General features: G+C 47.1%; 6 protein-coding genes across 6 annotated transcripts in view; 4 read left to right on the forward strand and 2 right to left on the reverse strand.

Moving 5' to 3' along the window:
- The first annotated feature begins 427 nt into the window (after positions 1 to 427).
- On the forward strand, positions 428 to 3,646 carry PPTG_07381 (hypothetical protein). The gene is made up of 2 exons (XM_008901564.1): positions 428 to 2,194; positions 2,263 to 3,646. Exons 1-2 carry the CDS (start codon positions 485 to 487, stop codon positions 3,541 to 3,543), a joined length of 2,991 nt encoding a protein of 996 aa, XP_008899812.1. The 5' UTR covers positions 428 to 484; the 3' UTR covers positions 3,544 to 3,646.
- A 2,748-nt stretch (positions 3,647 to 6,394) lies between these two features.
- PPTG_07382 (hypothetical protein) lies at positions 6,395 to 7,138 on the forward strand (the record flags this gene model as incomplete). Its single annotated transcript, XM_008901565.1, has 1 exon — positions 6,395 to 7,138. One exon carries the CDS (start codon positions 6,395 to 6,397, stop codon positions 7,136 to 7,138), a length of 744 nt encoding a protein of 247 aa, XP_008899813.1.
- Positions 7,139 to 7,242: 104 nt separating this feature from the next.
- On the forward strand, positions 7,243 to 8,106 carry PPTG_07383 (hypothetical protein; the record flags this gene model as incomplete). The annotated part of the gene is made up of 1 exon (XM_008901566.1): positions 7,243 to 8,106. One exon carries the CDS (start codon positions 7,243 to 7,245, stop codon positions 8,104 to 8,106), a length of 864 nt encoding a protein of 287 aa, XP_008899814.1.
- A 3,370-nt stretch (positions 8,107 to 11,476) lies between these two features.
- Positions 11,477 to 11,836, forward strand: PPTG_07384 (hypothetical protein; the record flags this gene model as incomplete). Its single annotated transcript, XM_008901567.1, has 1 exon — positions 11,477 to 11,836. The coding sequence occupies one exon, from the start codon at positions 11,477 to 11,479 to the stop codon at positions 11,834 to 11,836; it is 360 nt and encodes a 119-aa protein (XP_008899815.1).
- Positions 11,837 to 13,638: 1,802 nt separating this feature from the next.
- PPTG_07385 (hypothetical protein) lies at positions 13,639 to 13,962 on the reverse strand (the record flags this gene model as incomplete). The annotated part of the gene is made up of 1 exon (XM_008901568.1): positions 13,639 to 13,962. One exon carries the CDS (start codon positions 13,960 to 13,962, stop codon positions 13,639 to 13,641), a length of 324 nt encoding a protein of 107 aa, XP_008899816.1.
- A 447-nt stretch (positions 13,963 to 14,409) lies between these two features.
- PPTG_22093 (hypothetical protein) overlaps positions 14,410 to 14,803 on the reverse strand; it is a gene marked incomplete at both ends in the record, with an annotated part of 1,420 nt that continues 1,026 nt past the window's right edge. The window contains 2 exons of the mRNA XM_008901700.1: positions 14,410 to 14,586; positions 14,711 to 14,754. Of these exons, the coding sequence (XP_008899948.1) occupies positions 14,410 to 14,586; positions 14,711 to 14,754 (221 nt within the window). The remainder of the gene's footprint in view (positions 14,587 to 14,710; positions 14,755 to 14,803) is intronic.

The following is a 14,803-nucleotide window of genomic DNA, read 5'->3' on the forward strand; positions in this document are numbered from 1 at the left end:
AATTCTTCTTCATTTTAATAAATGCAAGCAATTCTGAGCGAAAGCGAGCTAGGCTCACGTCTGGTGAGAGGCCGAATCGTTGAAGTGAACTGCTTTGCGTACTGATCCTAAAGCTGATCCTAGTAGGATTCCTACGCAAAGAAGTAGAAAATTACGAAAACAGCCTGTTCCATTTTCCCTTGTGTGTGCTGTTTTTAACGGTTATTAACTTTGTTCCGTTAAGTACGCATTTAGCTAAAAACGAATAAAAAGCTACAAAACAACCCTACCTACAGCACAGCTCACTGTCAGTGCGGACCACAGAAGGATGAGCATCATGTTCAAGGTCCGACCAGATCTTGTTCTTTTTCGCTAGTCGTTCACCGCGCTGTGAGTGGCTGAAAACTCGCTTTGGTCTTTACTAATTGGTCAAAACTAAATTTTGCATCTTCAAGAATCTGATCGGCCTTTTTTATGGGTGCTCATCTGCAGCCTCTGACGTACAATGAGCCCAAGTTCCATTCTCCATTCCTCCATGCGAAGCTCCTCGTTGCTGCTCCCAGTGGTGGCGCTGGCCTTGCTGCCTGGGGCCTCCGCCACCTCCTCTGCGTCCTCCTCCTCTGTCTCCACTACCAGCGCTCCCTGCGACCCGCAATACGAGCAGCGCAATGCCACCACAGGCCAATGTGACTGCCGCGAAGGCTTCAGCGGCTTCGGCTGCCGCATGTGCACGCCCAGCGGCGCATTGGCCTCCACGTCGGTCTCTGACGTCTGCAGCGGCACCTTTGGGCCCGATTACTCCTGTGTAACGGGGCTCAGCTACGACGCACACGCGATGCTCAAGACGTACGGCTGCACGCTGTCCACAGACCTGCAGGCGCTGTTCCCGGACGGCGCGCTGGACGTACGCTGCGACCGCGACACGGAGGGCGTGGCCAACTGCACGGCCGCTGTATTCAAAGCTAAAGAGACTGTGCACAGCGTACACGTCATTGACTGCAACATCACACAGTGCGCGTTCGCCACGGGCGACGCCAACGGGGAATGCGCGCAGATCGACTGCAAGTGCGGCCCTCAATGCTCGGCTATGACCAAAGCGCTGGTGGAGAGCGCGTTAAGTGGCAAACCAGCCAAGATCGAGGTGACTAATCAGACGCAACTAGCCATTGTCATCGAAGGCTCGCCTATTCCTCTCTCTGCTACGTGTACAGCGTCAGCGTGCGAACGCACTGGAAGTGGCGGAAGCAGCGCGTCCGGTAGTGGAAGTTCTGGCGGTGATTCGGGTGGAATCAGTGGGCTGTGGGTTGCTATGGTGGCGTGTGCAGCTCTAGCGGCCGCGTTGCTACTGTGTGGATGTCTCTGCTCGTGCTGCTTGACTGCGAGTATTCGACGTGGAGAGATGGAAGACGTGGAGACAGAAATCCTAAAATTTACGTCGCGATCGGTCAATATGCTCGAGTTTCATCATATTAGCTGCTACGTGGACGATACTGAGCCTTTGAAGGCTTCGAGTGAGCCGAAGCGTATTCTGCACAAGATTTCGGGTCGTGTATCACGAGGTGAGGTGCTGGGCTTACTGGGGCCTAGTGGATCGGGCAAGACGACGCTGTTGAATGCCCTTGCAGCGGTGGAAAATGGACGATCGGAGTTTGCAGGCGAGCTGTTGCTTGATGGCCAGCGATTGTCGAAGGGATACCGCCGCATTGCTGCCTATGTACAGCAAGATGACTCGCTTTATTCGACTCTTACAGTGCGTGAATGTATCTCGTACTCGGCACAGCTTCGTCTTCCTCCGACGTTGTCTGATTCAGTGAAGAATGCGATGGTGGATCGGGTTATTGCAGAGCTCAACCTCACTCACGTCGCCAACTCGCGCATTGGGTCAGTGGGGGGAAATACTAGCCGGCGAGGAGTGTCTGGAGGTGAGAGGAGACGTGTGAGCATCGGGATGGAGCTCGTGACGTCGCCTCAGATTCTCATCCTAGACGAACCCACCTCCGGACTTGACAGCTCCTCAGCGCATTCGGTTGTACAACTCATGAAGGATCTGGCGGATCACGGACGCATTGTAGTGCTGAGTATCCATCAGCCTAGCGCACGATCTTTTTTACTACTTGACAAGATTATGTTGCTTGGGAAGGGTAAATTGCTTTACAGTGGCGAGCCTGCCGAGTCCAAGAACTACTTTGAAGAGCTTGGCTTTAAGTGCCCCGAGGTATGTATTGAACCTATCCTTGTTAGCTTCGCTCGCTGAATGTCTGACGTCATGCGTTGTGACTGCAGCATGAGAATATTGCGGACTTCATTCTTGACATCGCGTCCGACACGAACAATATCCCGATGATCCGGTCTCGCATGAAACGAGAGCCTTCCCCGGTCTCTTCAAAACCAGCCACAGTGCGCTCACGTCTACAGACTATCTCCCCGCGTTTTACAATCGGCAGTCCTCCACCAAGAGCGGAGTCGTCACCGTTCATGAAAGAGGATGCATCGCTTGACACGCCCCGGTTAGAGAATATGTTAGCGTCACCGGTTGGAGTTGGAATCCCCAGGGAACCAAGCACGCGGGGAATACCAGCGGGGCCTGGTACACCGCGCAGTCCGCCGCCCCCTTCTTTGGCAGAGACCGAAACGGATGAGGTGTTTGATGATACCAAGACGCCGACCCGATCGATGCTGGTTGAGATTCGTGTGCTCTTTGCTCGTACAGCGCAGAACATTCTTCGTCACCGGTCATTGCTCGTGCTACACATTGCACTGAGTCTGTCACTAGCTCTCTTCGGCGGACTCATCTTCAATCACGTGACGAACGACCTCGCAGGGTTCCAGAACCGCATGGGCGCGTTCTACTTCATCCTCACGTTCTTCGGGTTTGCGAGCATGAGCTCGATGGATTTGTTCATTGGTGAGCGTCAGATTTTCCTTCGCGAAACTGGTGCCATGTACTACGGAGCGTTCAGCTACTTCCTCGCCAAGGCCATGCTGGACACATTGTTGTTGCGGATATTGCCGGCATCTTTGTTTGCGAGTATTTTCTACTGGATCATGGGACTGCAAGCCACCACAGATCGCTTCCTGTTGTTCTCTCTCACGTTGGTGCTGTTTAACGTGGCAGCTGGTGCAATCTGCCTCCTCGTGGGTGTCCTATCAAGGCGCGTTGGAGCTGCAAATCTGGGTGCGACAGTCGTTCTGCTCGTGATGCTACTTTTTGGTGGCTTCCTGTTGAACTCTCAAACGATGCCATCGTCCGTGGGCTGGCTGAAACATCTGTCCATCTTCAGCTACGCGTTCGAGATCCTGATGACCAACGAATTGAAGGGTCTCATTTTGAAGTTTGACGCTCCCGGTTATCCGGCCGTGCCCGTGTACGGTGAAGTGTATCTCAAGACACTTGGTATGGACTACACCAATCGGTTCTATGATGTGGCAGCGCTCAGCCTGATTGCGGTGAGCCTACAAGTGCTTGCTTTCCTGTTTTTGTCGCTGCAGGTTCCTCTACACCGTGGCATGGCCGATCATGACGAAGACGATGATGTTGCACCACCACGAAAAGAAGAAGTGTAGATGGAGGAAATTGATATTTGAAGAGTATTTGTGATATGCTATGTGTCAACGGTATTGTACCCGAAGTTGTTTTAATTATATTTCCAAACGTATTGTGCTTTGCAGATGGAATGTCCCTCCGGTTTATTGCCTAGATCGAACACGATCAGAGCGTAAAACCAAGCGTAAGCATGAAATGGAACGCAGGAAACGATTTTATATGGAGGGCTTAATTCTACGGCTGACATGCTGAATGTTGAGCAAAAGTAGCATGTTTAAAGCATATTTTGGCGTCGGCCTGGTATCCAATATTTAAGGGCTAACGGTCTTTGGTCGCGAACACTCACAGGATTGCTAGTCACGCATTTTTCTCTTTGTGGGCATGTCGAAAGCTAACTGCTTGGACTCGCGAGTACTTAACATCTACCGTGTATCCGGCGAGAACATTTCGTGAGCTAAAGAAGAAGCATCACTACTCTGTTGTAATGTATTATGAGGAAGCTTGGTAGTTCTTGGGCAAATTGAAAAATGATATTGTTAATTAGAGTCTAGAGGATATCTGCACTCTGTTGTGTCCACTCCTTCAGCCTTTATTAGTCATTATGAGCCGTCCCGTAAACCATCCCGTAAACTTACCATCATATGTACCCATTATTTGGTACCATACTCTTATCCGTTAGTAAGCGTACCGTAACCTTGGGTGCGGATACGTCACATCTGTAGCTTCTAATGGTTCCTTTATATATTTGGTAACGCGAATTAAAACAGTATACGCTAGCCCGGAAGCCAGCCTAAACGCAGGTTATTGAATCTCCAAGAGGAAATACCTAACGAAAAACCAGAGCTGTGGAAATATATGTTGTTGTTTATTGATTGTACATTTTACAGCAATACAGTCAATTATTGCAATATCTATAATTTCAAAGGTGGAGATTGTCAAATGCTGCAGAAAAAACTACATGTAGCAGATTGAAAAGCTTTGTGGAATCCGTCCATTATTTTCTATCTAGAACCCAATATCTCTAAAACTACGCGATTTGATTTATTTCGCCGCTTCATTTTCGGCTGATTCGACCCGTGAGCAACCTACGAGGGCTTGCTAAAATGTACAGCAGTACATATTTTATATATGGAAAATATATCTGGAAAATGTTGTTTTATATCCGATCAAATGGGGTTATAATGCTTCCTGCAATCTGATTCGTTCTACTACCACCGAGTGTTGGCGCCTCGAATGAAGTGTGGGACTTGTGCTGCAAAAGATTGCTGGGCTACCGATCATCAAGGAGTGTGGCTAAAAGAAGTCGTTTTCTCAATTTATGTAGTAATAGTTTGTTTCCCATAGTACCAGAACATGTTGTTGCCCATTGGTCCGCTAGTATTTGGGTGGAGCCTGCAGAATCAAGGGTTCTAGTAACAGATACTTATGTTGTACTAAGTACATTCGACTACGCCCGTGACTGAAACTGTAATATCTATTTCTTGTAGCTTTTTTGCGTGAAGAAAAGAGTATTCTTACGCCTTGAACAAACCAAACCTTTGGACTAGCAAAATTATGGTTTGGCCGTTAGCCATCAGTTTTTTTGAACCTATATGATCGGCTTTTGTGGTTCGGTTGTGAAACTCATCCTGAATTCAAACCAGCAGTCAGGTTTGGAGTTTCAGGTTTGGAGTTACGCTCTCAGCTTTTAACTGCGATATCACTTATTGGTTACATATTGTTCGTGTCGTTTCGTGAAAGATCGCGCCTTTTCCTAAACGACCAGCTTGCCACACTTTGTTCACTCTGGATTTTCACTGCTCAGCAACACTTCCGCTGATTTTTTTCTTTAGCGCTGACTTGTAGGCAGCATACTACAAGATTCGCTTCGGCCAACAATCGCCTGTCGCTTGAATCACCGCTGCAACAATTCAGCGCCTATTTCGCCTACACCGCTCCCAAGAAGGGAGGCAACGCCCTCGGGATGAAGGCGCTGAGGTGGGTGCTAATGGTAATTGTCAGAACCAAGGTCTTCAAGCACAGAGACTGGAGCCGGACTCATCTACAACAATTGCGGAGTCTACAATTGCTGAGATGGCTCAATAATCTCCAATGCCCGACCTTCGACCACCAGTTTCAACTGGTATTATTTCTAATTCAACTTCATCTGTACCTGTACCGATGCATGTTACACAAGCAATTCGAAACTATGTACCAGCTGATGGATTTACGGTACTGCCAAAACGCCGTGGAGAACGATCGATAATTCTTGACTGGGGGGTACGCGTTACTTCCACGCTTGAAGGCAAGGAATACGTGTGCTGGATATGTCAAGGTAGTCTCGAATGCCGTCGCGAAAACAAAATAATTCAGCTGTTTGGTAATACGTCTAAAGCTACCAAGCACCTTGGCGAAAAACACTTGCTGACAGCAGGCAAGATCACAGCAGAAACCACGAGGAAACGTGACCGAGCTGAGGAGCTAGAGCGCATACGATGTGCTATTGCTGATGGGGCAGATAGCAGAAGAATGACGTTGTTGCTTGAAACGATGCGCGTAGTGAACAATAATCTCCCGTTTCGGATCGGGGAATACGACGAATCGGAGTTGCTTGCAGACTTGGTAGTCCCAGACGAATTTCGAGCGACTATCAACAATCACACCGTAACGCGAGCTATTGCAGAGCTTTATATAAGTGCTCGACAGGCTATTCGGTCTCATCTTGAACGCAGCAGAGTCAACAACTAGGCGTCGTTTTCAATGGTGTGCGATTTTTGGTCTTCTAAGTCGCAGAGGGCAACCAAATTTCTATGTCTGAGGGTTTTTACTTTGTCGACAATAACTGGGAATTCCAGTTATTCGATCCTTCTTGGCACTCGCCATTATGAACCGATGTATGGTGAAAGAAGCAACGGGAGCCGTGCATCGTTTAAACGATGGATCACAGAGATACTTAGAGATTTCGGGCTATCAACCAATGATTTTTATGGCTCAACTAGTGACTCCGGCCCTGACGTCAAATGGATGATGACGAAGGGAATTGGCCTCCAATGGGAGTGGTGTATGCCCCATCTCACGAACGCTGCGACTAAAACCGCGTTTGGCATCGCTTCGCAGCGCAAGGCCTCAAAGAACTTACCAGCCACAGATATGGTATCTCGTATCGCCAGTACAACATTCGCTGTCCGTTCCAATGCTTCAATGGGGAGCCTGTTCTCAGAGCTTTGCGAAATGGCAAACGCTGGTGCTACCACACAGCTGATTGAACACAAAGAGCACAGATTTATGGGTTTCGCTAAGGTCGTTCGCCGCTTGCTAGAGAAATGGGACCAACTCGAAGACTGGTTCCAAGAACGTATTGATAAAGCTATTCGTGAGCGAAAGTCAGCGCCAGAGCCATTTCGAATTGCTGACGACAAGATGAACCTACTGCAGCTGTATGAACTTCTCAACCCGATCATGGCATTAAATATCAAGAGTCAAAAGGAGGACACAAATCAAGTTGATGTCCTATTGTCAGTCTTTCGACTGCGCAAAACAATTCTGGATCAAACCCAGCCCGTCAAAGACAAAATGCGGGCACCAACCGATCCTCCACTTTTTTTTACCAAGTCCGGGACCTCACGCGACTCGTAAAGTCGACGCGAGCACTACTTGCGAAGTAGTTTCACAAAAATTTCGTCATTCGCTACACGGACCACGCACGGATCCGCGAATCATCTTTCATTCCAGAGGTTCAGATGCTGTTACACCCGTCACTAAAAAACCAAGATGTCAATCTAGCTAAGATTGTCCGACTTTGCAATGAACAGTTGATTATCGACCCGGAGCAGCCCCATCTGCGAATGGATGAAGCTGCTGTTGCCCGAAATATTGCCAGTGTGAAGGAAGCTGTATTGAAGCGGCTACGAGCGTTAATGCTAACCAAATCTAGCGGTAGCACGCACACTTCGACTTCGGCAGAAACATACCGTATGTCTTCGCAACATGTTACACCTCAGCATTTGCCACCGGGTTTCGAGTCTCTATCTTCATTTATCGAGCTTCCGTCTCTACATCCTCCTCAAGTTTTTTCTGAGGATCTTATGGAATTTGCTGAAGAAGCTGCCGAGCATGTAGAGCGGCGAAATGTACATGAGGCACGCATTGATGAAGAACTCGAACGGTGGTTCTCCGATCCCAGTAGGCTTCTTACAACGACGACCAAAACCGAATCAATCTTGCAATTTTGGAAGCGCCAACAAGATGAAAACAACTATCGACTATTACCTATCGCGGCTCGAGTCATTTACGCTATTCCAGCGTCGTCTGCTCAAATCGAAAGGGACTTCGGTATCAGCGGCATGCTTGTTACCAGCTATCGCACTAGTATTGCAAAGCACAACATCGACATGTGCTCCTTTTTGAATCGGAATCGACAATTTGTCGATGTGGTCAATTGTCCTCGACTCACAGATTCAGAGTTGGAACAAGCAGTACCAGCAAATGTACTAGTTCCGCTAGCTTCAAGTCAAGTCAATCTGCCATTTGCTGCGCAATGGGAACGCGAGATGGCGTCTTGTTTGTTTGATAGCGAACTAGACGAGAACGACCAAGCTGAATAAAATGCATTTGTGTTTGTTGTTGTCTTCCGTACTACTACGAATTGTGCATCATACTGAGAATGGCGTAAGACCACGTTCAAGTTAATAGCGAATTCAGTACTTCCATGCACAAGTTGTCTGTACAGTTTTTATTTCCTGTATCGGAAGTCATTTGATTCGCCCATGAACCGCGTCACATCCTTCAGTTTCCACTGCGTAATTCTTTCTCACGCTTCGTAGCTCGATCTTGGATTTGTTTCATCGCAGCATCTCAAGCAGTAGTCAGAAGTGCATGTCGTTTAGGTGGTCTGCTGGTTTTTTGCTGGACAGCCGATCGTCGCGTGATGCGGCGGCTTGGTACTGGCGTTGTAGTCTTATCTGCGGTCTGTTGCAGTTTTTATGGCGTCAATTGCTTGCGAAGAAGCGCTTGTATTCCCAGGCTGATCTGATTAAGTGCAGTTAGTACAGCAGGGTCACCGCTATCCGTGTTTACACAAGATTGTACATCAATTCGTCGGCCTGACAAGTGCTGATATTCATGAGATGTTGTAGCAATATCTGTAACCGGGTCGACTATTGTTGCGGAGGTGACTGGAACACTAGTTACCCGATTCAACACTTTCTTTGTAAGACCGTCTGTGTTGCTGTAAGTGAAATCCTTCCTTCTGCAGCTTGGTTTTTGACAGCCGATAGGCGAGCGTTCAAACGATCGGTAGCTGCAGTTAGCTGAGCGATTTGATGTTTTAGGTTGTTGTTGTCCGTAGTTGACGCGGCCTGGAAGTCACGGAGCTGCAATTGAAACTTCGTTTCGAGTTTAGCCGCGTTAGTTTGAATATCATCGCGAAGATCCTGTTTCAATGCCACTTGATCGCACTTCAACTTATTCGTCATGCTGACAAAGCGTTCTTCAAATTCTGTATGGGTATGCAGGCTAGCGGCACGTATCGCACTATCAAGCTTTTGTTGAAGTCGATCTTCAATGCTGTCAGCATATGTTTTTGCCAGTTTAGCAGCTTGTCCCTGTAATTTTTGCTCTTGTTTCATCAAGTTGTCTTGCTGGGCGAACTGAAGGTTTTTACTCTCTCTCTACTGCCGCCTTCAGCTTGGTATTAAGTCGCCGCTCAATCCACTCCGTTTGTAAGTCCGTAGTGGCTTCAAATGTGTCTTGAGAAGCTTTAAGTACTGCATCTAGGTGCCGTTCACATTCAGAAGCGTGTGTGTTTGTTTGTATTCATTTATTGCACCCTCCATAGTCGTCAATGTGGAATTGATTTTTTGGTCCAACTCTTTTGCAAACATCTGAAATGATGCCTTCATAGTGATGTCCACGCGGTCATGAATATCTTGGACACCATCAATAAGACGTTTATTTATATCCGCTGCTTGGCTATCGATATGAAACTTGTTCATCGCTTCCAAGTGGACTTGGACATCTTCAAAGTACTCGTTTATACGAGACCCCAGGCGCTGCTCTGAATCTGCGGTCGTATTTACGACGTGATCGTGTGCGTATTGAGCTACTTCAAGCAACTTCTCATCTGTCCGTGCTTGTGAAGTCTGTAAAGCATGCCCTAGCTGCTCAACAACGCCAGCCCCATCGACAATAATATCCTCCCTGAGTAGTATCTGTTGCCGCCGTTCAATACAACCATGATTCGGTATAGGTTCTTGGCCTTGGCAATTGTGAGACACCACCAGTGCGTTGTTTGCCGTGCCTATCGTCTCCATTCCTTGCGGATGAGCTCAAGAGCCACACAATCTTCTTCTGGTTTGAACCTAAGGGGTGGTTTGGAGAAACTGCCTCCGAGGTTTGGAGTTGTTTCTGAAACTCTTAATGAACCGTGAAACGCATACGAACCAGTTTGATCCGTTATTTTGGTTCGGTTTACTTTCATGAAGGTTTGGTTTGGTTTGGTTTGTTCAGAGCGTGAGTATTCCCATCTAAGTCAAAGAAATCTAGTATCACTAATCAGCTGGAATGTCCTCTCCTTTTAGCCTATCCCAAACACCTTAAAAAATGACAAAAAAATAGGACTAAAGTTAGGGCCTTCGCTTGTCATCATTATCGAGCTACGAGATCTAACTGCCATGGTCATATTCTACCTAAAGAGTTATATACACGGTATTTTTTTGTAGTGTCTACTGTTGTCTCACAGAACGAAAAATGTAGCAGAAGCTTCCATGAATACCAAAGCAATCGTGGGTTCTGTCCTTGATTCTAGGAGTTAAATCTCAGTTCCACTTGAGTTCATGGCGTGGTGACTGACTTAGGAAACCTCCACAGTAGTGCAATTTGCCAGGAAAACCAGAGGAGACCGCAGTTGAGCTGTCCTGCCGAGGATGAATGACTAGTTCAACTCGGCGAGACTCTCCCTCTGGTATACTTGTCTTTCCCACCAAAATATAGGGATTGTGGTTTTCATGCCTTAGTTTTTGCTACAGAAACTCGATAGAGACCGGGATGCTCTAATTCGAAAGTTTATAGAAGCGCGGTTTTCACATTAGTTTCTGTAGATTGATAACTAACGCCAGCGAGTAAATAACTCCAAGAATGCGCACTCAAATTTGGACGAATTCGTTTTTCTTCGTAATTCACAGGAAAATTAGCGAAATTACAAAAACAAAAAGTTACCAGGGTCTCACTCCGACTTGGTGACCACTTACGCAAGGCGTAATCATCGTAAGCAAGTTTAACACTCCTTATTAGGCACTCGACTAAGTGAGGTTTTACTGTCTGTTAAACTGATATGCTACAAATCACAAGAAATTTTAACCCAACCATTACTCCCTACGTGTTTAGGTGTGGAATCGGCACAGAAAGCGAGGCATTTAGGGGCGAGCCATTTAGTTGCGATCCTACCGCTGAAATGTGCTCGAAAAGACTGTAGCAACAAATAATTCCATTCCATGGCAGGAGGTGGCTCTTTCGTAGTAACGTTGGCCGCTGGTGCGGCACTTGTGCTATAGGGTCGACGGCGACCACTCCGGACGCTCCTCGGGTCCATAGCAATTAGTGCACGATGCAAGAGTTTTATCGTTGTTGAATCAATAACTAAGGGCCGTTCTTATCGACGGTAGAGCTGTAGCGTTTTCTCCTTCGGTAGCGCGGGCTGCCATAAAAAAACATTGTTGTAGCGTGCGCTACGGCAAAAACGACTTGAGGTGTAAAGCGGTTGCGTGCGCTACCAGTGTAGCGCGTTAAATTAGCGAGCACTGATTGGCTAACAAAAGCAGCCAAACATATAATATCACACTTTAACTATGGATCTCAAATTAGCTTCAGTTTCTCCTCGCATGCGGCTACATGTTTTACCGCAGAACTAGTAGACTATACCTGGGACTCTCAAGGATATCAATGGCAGGGACTCCAACAGACCTTTCCTCAATAGGGATGACAGCGTTGCTTACGTCAGACCTTCCGGCTAGTGAGTTGGCATCTATGGGAACCGTTGTGGCCGCAGCACTATCTCAAACGCGAGCCTCAGATGTAGCCACACCAAAAGTAAATGGCTCTTTGTTCGAGGAAGTGACATTCGAGGACGTGGCCGTCGGTGACGAGGAGTACGAGCACCAAGGTTTGACTCTTGAGCGGAAGACAGCAGTATCGATAAAAGGGATGGCAGTCAGTCAAATAGAACATAGAGAACTGCGGTCTATTTGCAAGGCACTTGCAGTGCCCGGTTACAAAAACAATAAGAAGACGGTGATGGCCCATCTAATAGCACTGAAGAAGCTCAACGAAGACGTGTAAGACAACTTGTTCAGTCCAACAAAGGAGAAAGCCCCAAGCAAACAGGCACAGTGCCCTTTTCGACTCCTCAATATTCTTTTTTCAGACACTTTTGCCGAGAGATTTTCCCGACTTGGTGAAATTTCAAACCGTCAGGACCTCGTCGCTAGTGTCTCTAGACAGAAAGCATTTTGGACTGATGTGCAACTAACTTTTCAGGACAAAGATGATCCCCACATCAGCAAACTACAGTTTAGTCATTTTGCCCCGGACGAAATGGAGATTGATCCCCTCTCTAGTAGTACAGCATGATTGGAAAGAGCTGAGAAGCATCTATGCAGACACGGCTAAAGTCTACAAGGAAGCCCACGCAAAATTCACCCCATCAGCCAGAATTTTATCATTTCTGAGGTTGCCGACTCGATGTACTTTATCTGCATTTGGCTGGCCGACCCGATATCATAGGTTACATTGAAGCTGATCTTCCTGAAAGTGCATTTTACGACAGTGAATTAAAAAAAAAGGACACAACTCCAGTAAAATAGGACAAAAAAGGAAAGTCGAGTGGCCAAACCGTAGCAGAGGCGATTAATGATTTCGTCTACAGTACTACGCGCTCAGATAAGGCATTGCAAAAGTTGGAGCTACTCCGAAAACGTGACGCACGCGAAGAAGCTCAAGAGATGCGCAATCAGATGAAAGCCGAGCAAGAGATGTCTTTGCTTCGCTTTCAAGAGTAGACGAGGATTTCCGATCGCATTCGAGCATTGCGATGCGAGCTTCGAGAGGAAGAAGATCAAGAGTCCGCTGCCGATCTAAGAGCTGACATTGAACAACTCAAGCGCGTGAAGGAGGAGATCAACTTCAGCTAATTTCTTATCTCACATCTATAGTGAATTCATTACCATGTTACACTGGAATGTAACAAAACTAGCAAGTTTTTATTTTGCCTTTTACGTTTGTTTCTTGATAAATTGTACTGAGGTCTTGCTAGTGAAAGATCTTTAATTTGATGGACAATTCGATCTCTAATGACAGATACACCAGGGCTTTGAATTACCACTATGTCGCTAGGTAAATACCCTTTGTCGAGAGCCCGCCCATTTGAAAGAGGATTCACCAAATCATTGATAATTGAATTTGGTCTCTTACTAATAACGAAGTTATGTAGTCTGCCGGCCGTCATTATTACTCTCCCAACATGACTTAGCTTCACTTGTAGTGACCGGCGTAATATTCTCCATTTTGTAGTCATCAGTCCAAATGTTTGCTCTACCTTAATTCGCAGTTGGCTGACGTAGAAATTGTAGGCGTCATTGTTCGGATTGTCTCGATGAGAACCAGAAAATGGAGTGATCAAGTGCTCACTTGAAATGTAAGCGTTATCACCGATAACGTATTTACCGATTGGTAGTTTCTCAGCGAGTCTAGATACACTCGTTTTACTGAAAGCACGCACGTCGTTTGCTCCTCCAGGAGCAGCACCACACATAAATGTGAATCTACAGAGATAGTCACACACGGCCTGGACATTTACACCCACCGCTTGATAATGGCCATAGAGGTAAGAGGAAACGTTCCGGTTTCTTTGGACGATGGTGTCTTGATTCGTACCAACATTCCATCGACGCACCCAATACAACTATGGGAACTACAAAATGTGAAATTAGCTGCAGCCCTAGATAATTCACAGCTGGTCTTCGGAAAGTTCATATCCAACGTCTTATATGATAGAATAGCAGTAATAGCTAAGTGGATAACACGGTAAAACGATGCCACACTGATCTCCGCAATATCGCGAATATCTAAGTAGGATCCTCCCGCTAGCCATCGAAGCAGACAGTGTAGCACAATTTCCGGAGCAATGAGTTCGGCATCGAGCGAGATTCATCGACATCATTCCCCAGTAGTGACAGCAGCTTGTTGAATGGCACGACACTCATGCGATAAGTACGATAAAACATGCCCTCGGTCTCCAATTGATCAACTCGCTCAGCCCACCGCGACCGCTGCCGAAACACACGTTCTGCTCGAATGCAAAGTCCTTCGTTCACAATCACGAGAAAGAGCAGCAACCTTCCTTGTACATCGTCATCTTCCAACTCGGAAACGGCACTCTCGATAGTATCTTCCCAAGCTAAATCCATGGTATCGCTGTTTCCAAATGCAAAAATGACAATTCTATAGCAACATTCTTTTCGCTCGCTATGATGAACTCGATAAGAACAAAAGGTTGCGTGTGTAGATTGTCGTACATATGGCCGGTTGCGCACGCTACCGCGCTACTGATCGATAAGAATAGCCCTAAAAAGCCTAAATATTTTATCAGATAGTATCATTGTAACATTTTGGTGTGGTGCACAAGAACCAACATACCTATAATTTGGTGGGACAGATAAATATTCATCACATCTGGAAATCGTTCCTCTAGCAAACGACACAGACTAGTATTCAGCTTGAGCTCAGCCGGATTGAGCCAAGGGACGTCCAACTCAGCTGCAGCAACAGCTGCGGCCATGTGGGAGTCATGCAGAGACAAGAATTCCTGGCGCTTGATCACTTGCTTCTGGCGCCAAATGCCCGCCCGCTGATCCTTACATCGCCTGAGCATGTCGAAGTGCAAGGTCGCCAGTCGAGTTAAACAGCCGAACTGACTCCTGTAGCTGCTCAAAGTGCTTGGCGGTGATACCCTGGAGAGTGACGAATTTGGCATCTTTGTCGGCGATCGTCTTTTGGAGCGTCTTGATCTCAGCGTCGCGTTCATCAACTTGCTGTTGTAGTGTAGCGGGATCAGCAAAATCTGCGAGATTGCTGAATCCGACTTCCCACCAATACCCAGACACCGACTAACGGAGGGGGTCCCCCGATGATCCGTGATCTGCTGAACTCGTTCACCTTGTGTACCCGTCGGTCGGGGCAGGATCTTTCTCCTCTGGTGACTGCAGAGAAGTTCAAGTGGGTGAAGCTTGAATGCATTAGCGAGACTTG

This window comes from Phytophthora parasitica (genome assembly GCF_000247585.1).
Source record: "Phytophthora parasitica INRA-310 unplaced genomic scaffold supercont2.11, whole genome shotgun sequence".
Taxonomy (NCBI): Eukaryota; Oomycota; class Peronosporomycetes; order Peronosporales; family Peronosporaceae; genus Phytophthora; species Phytophthora nicotianae.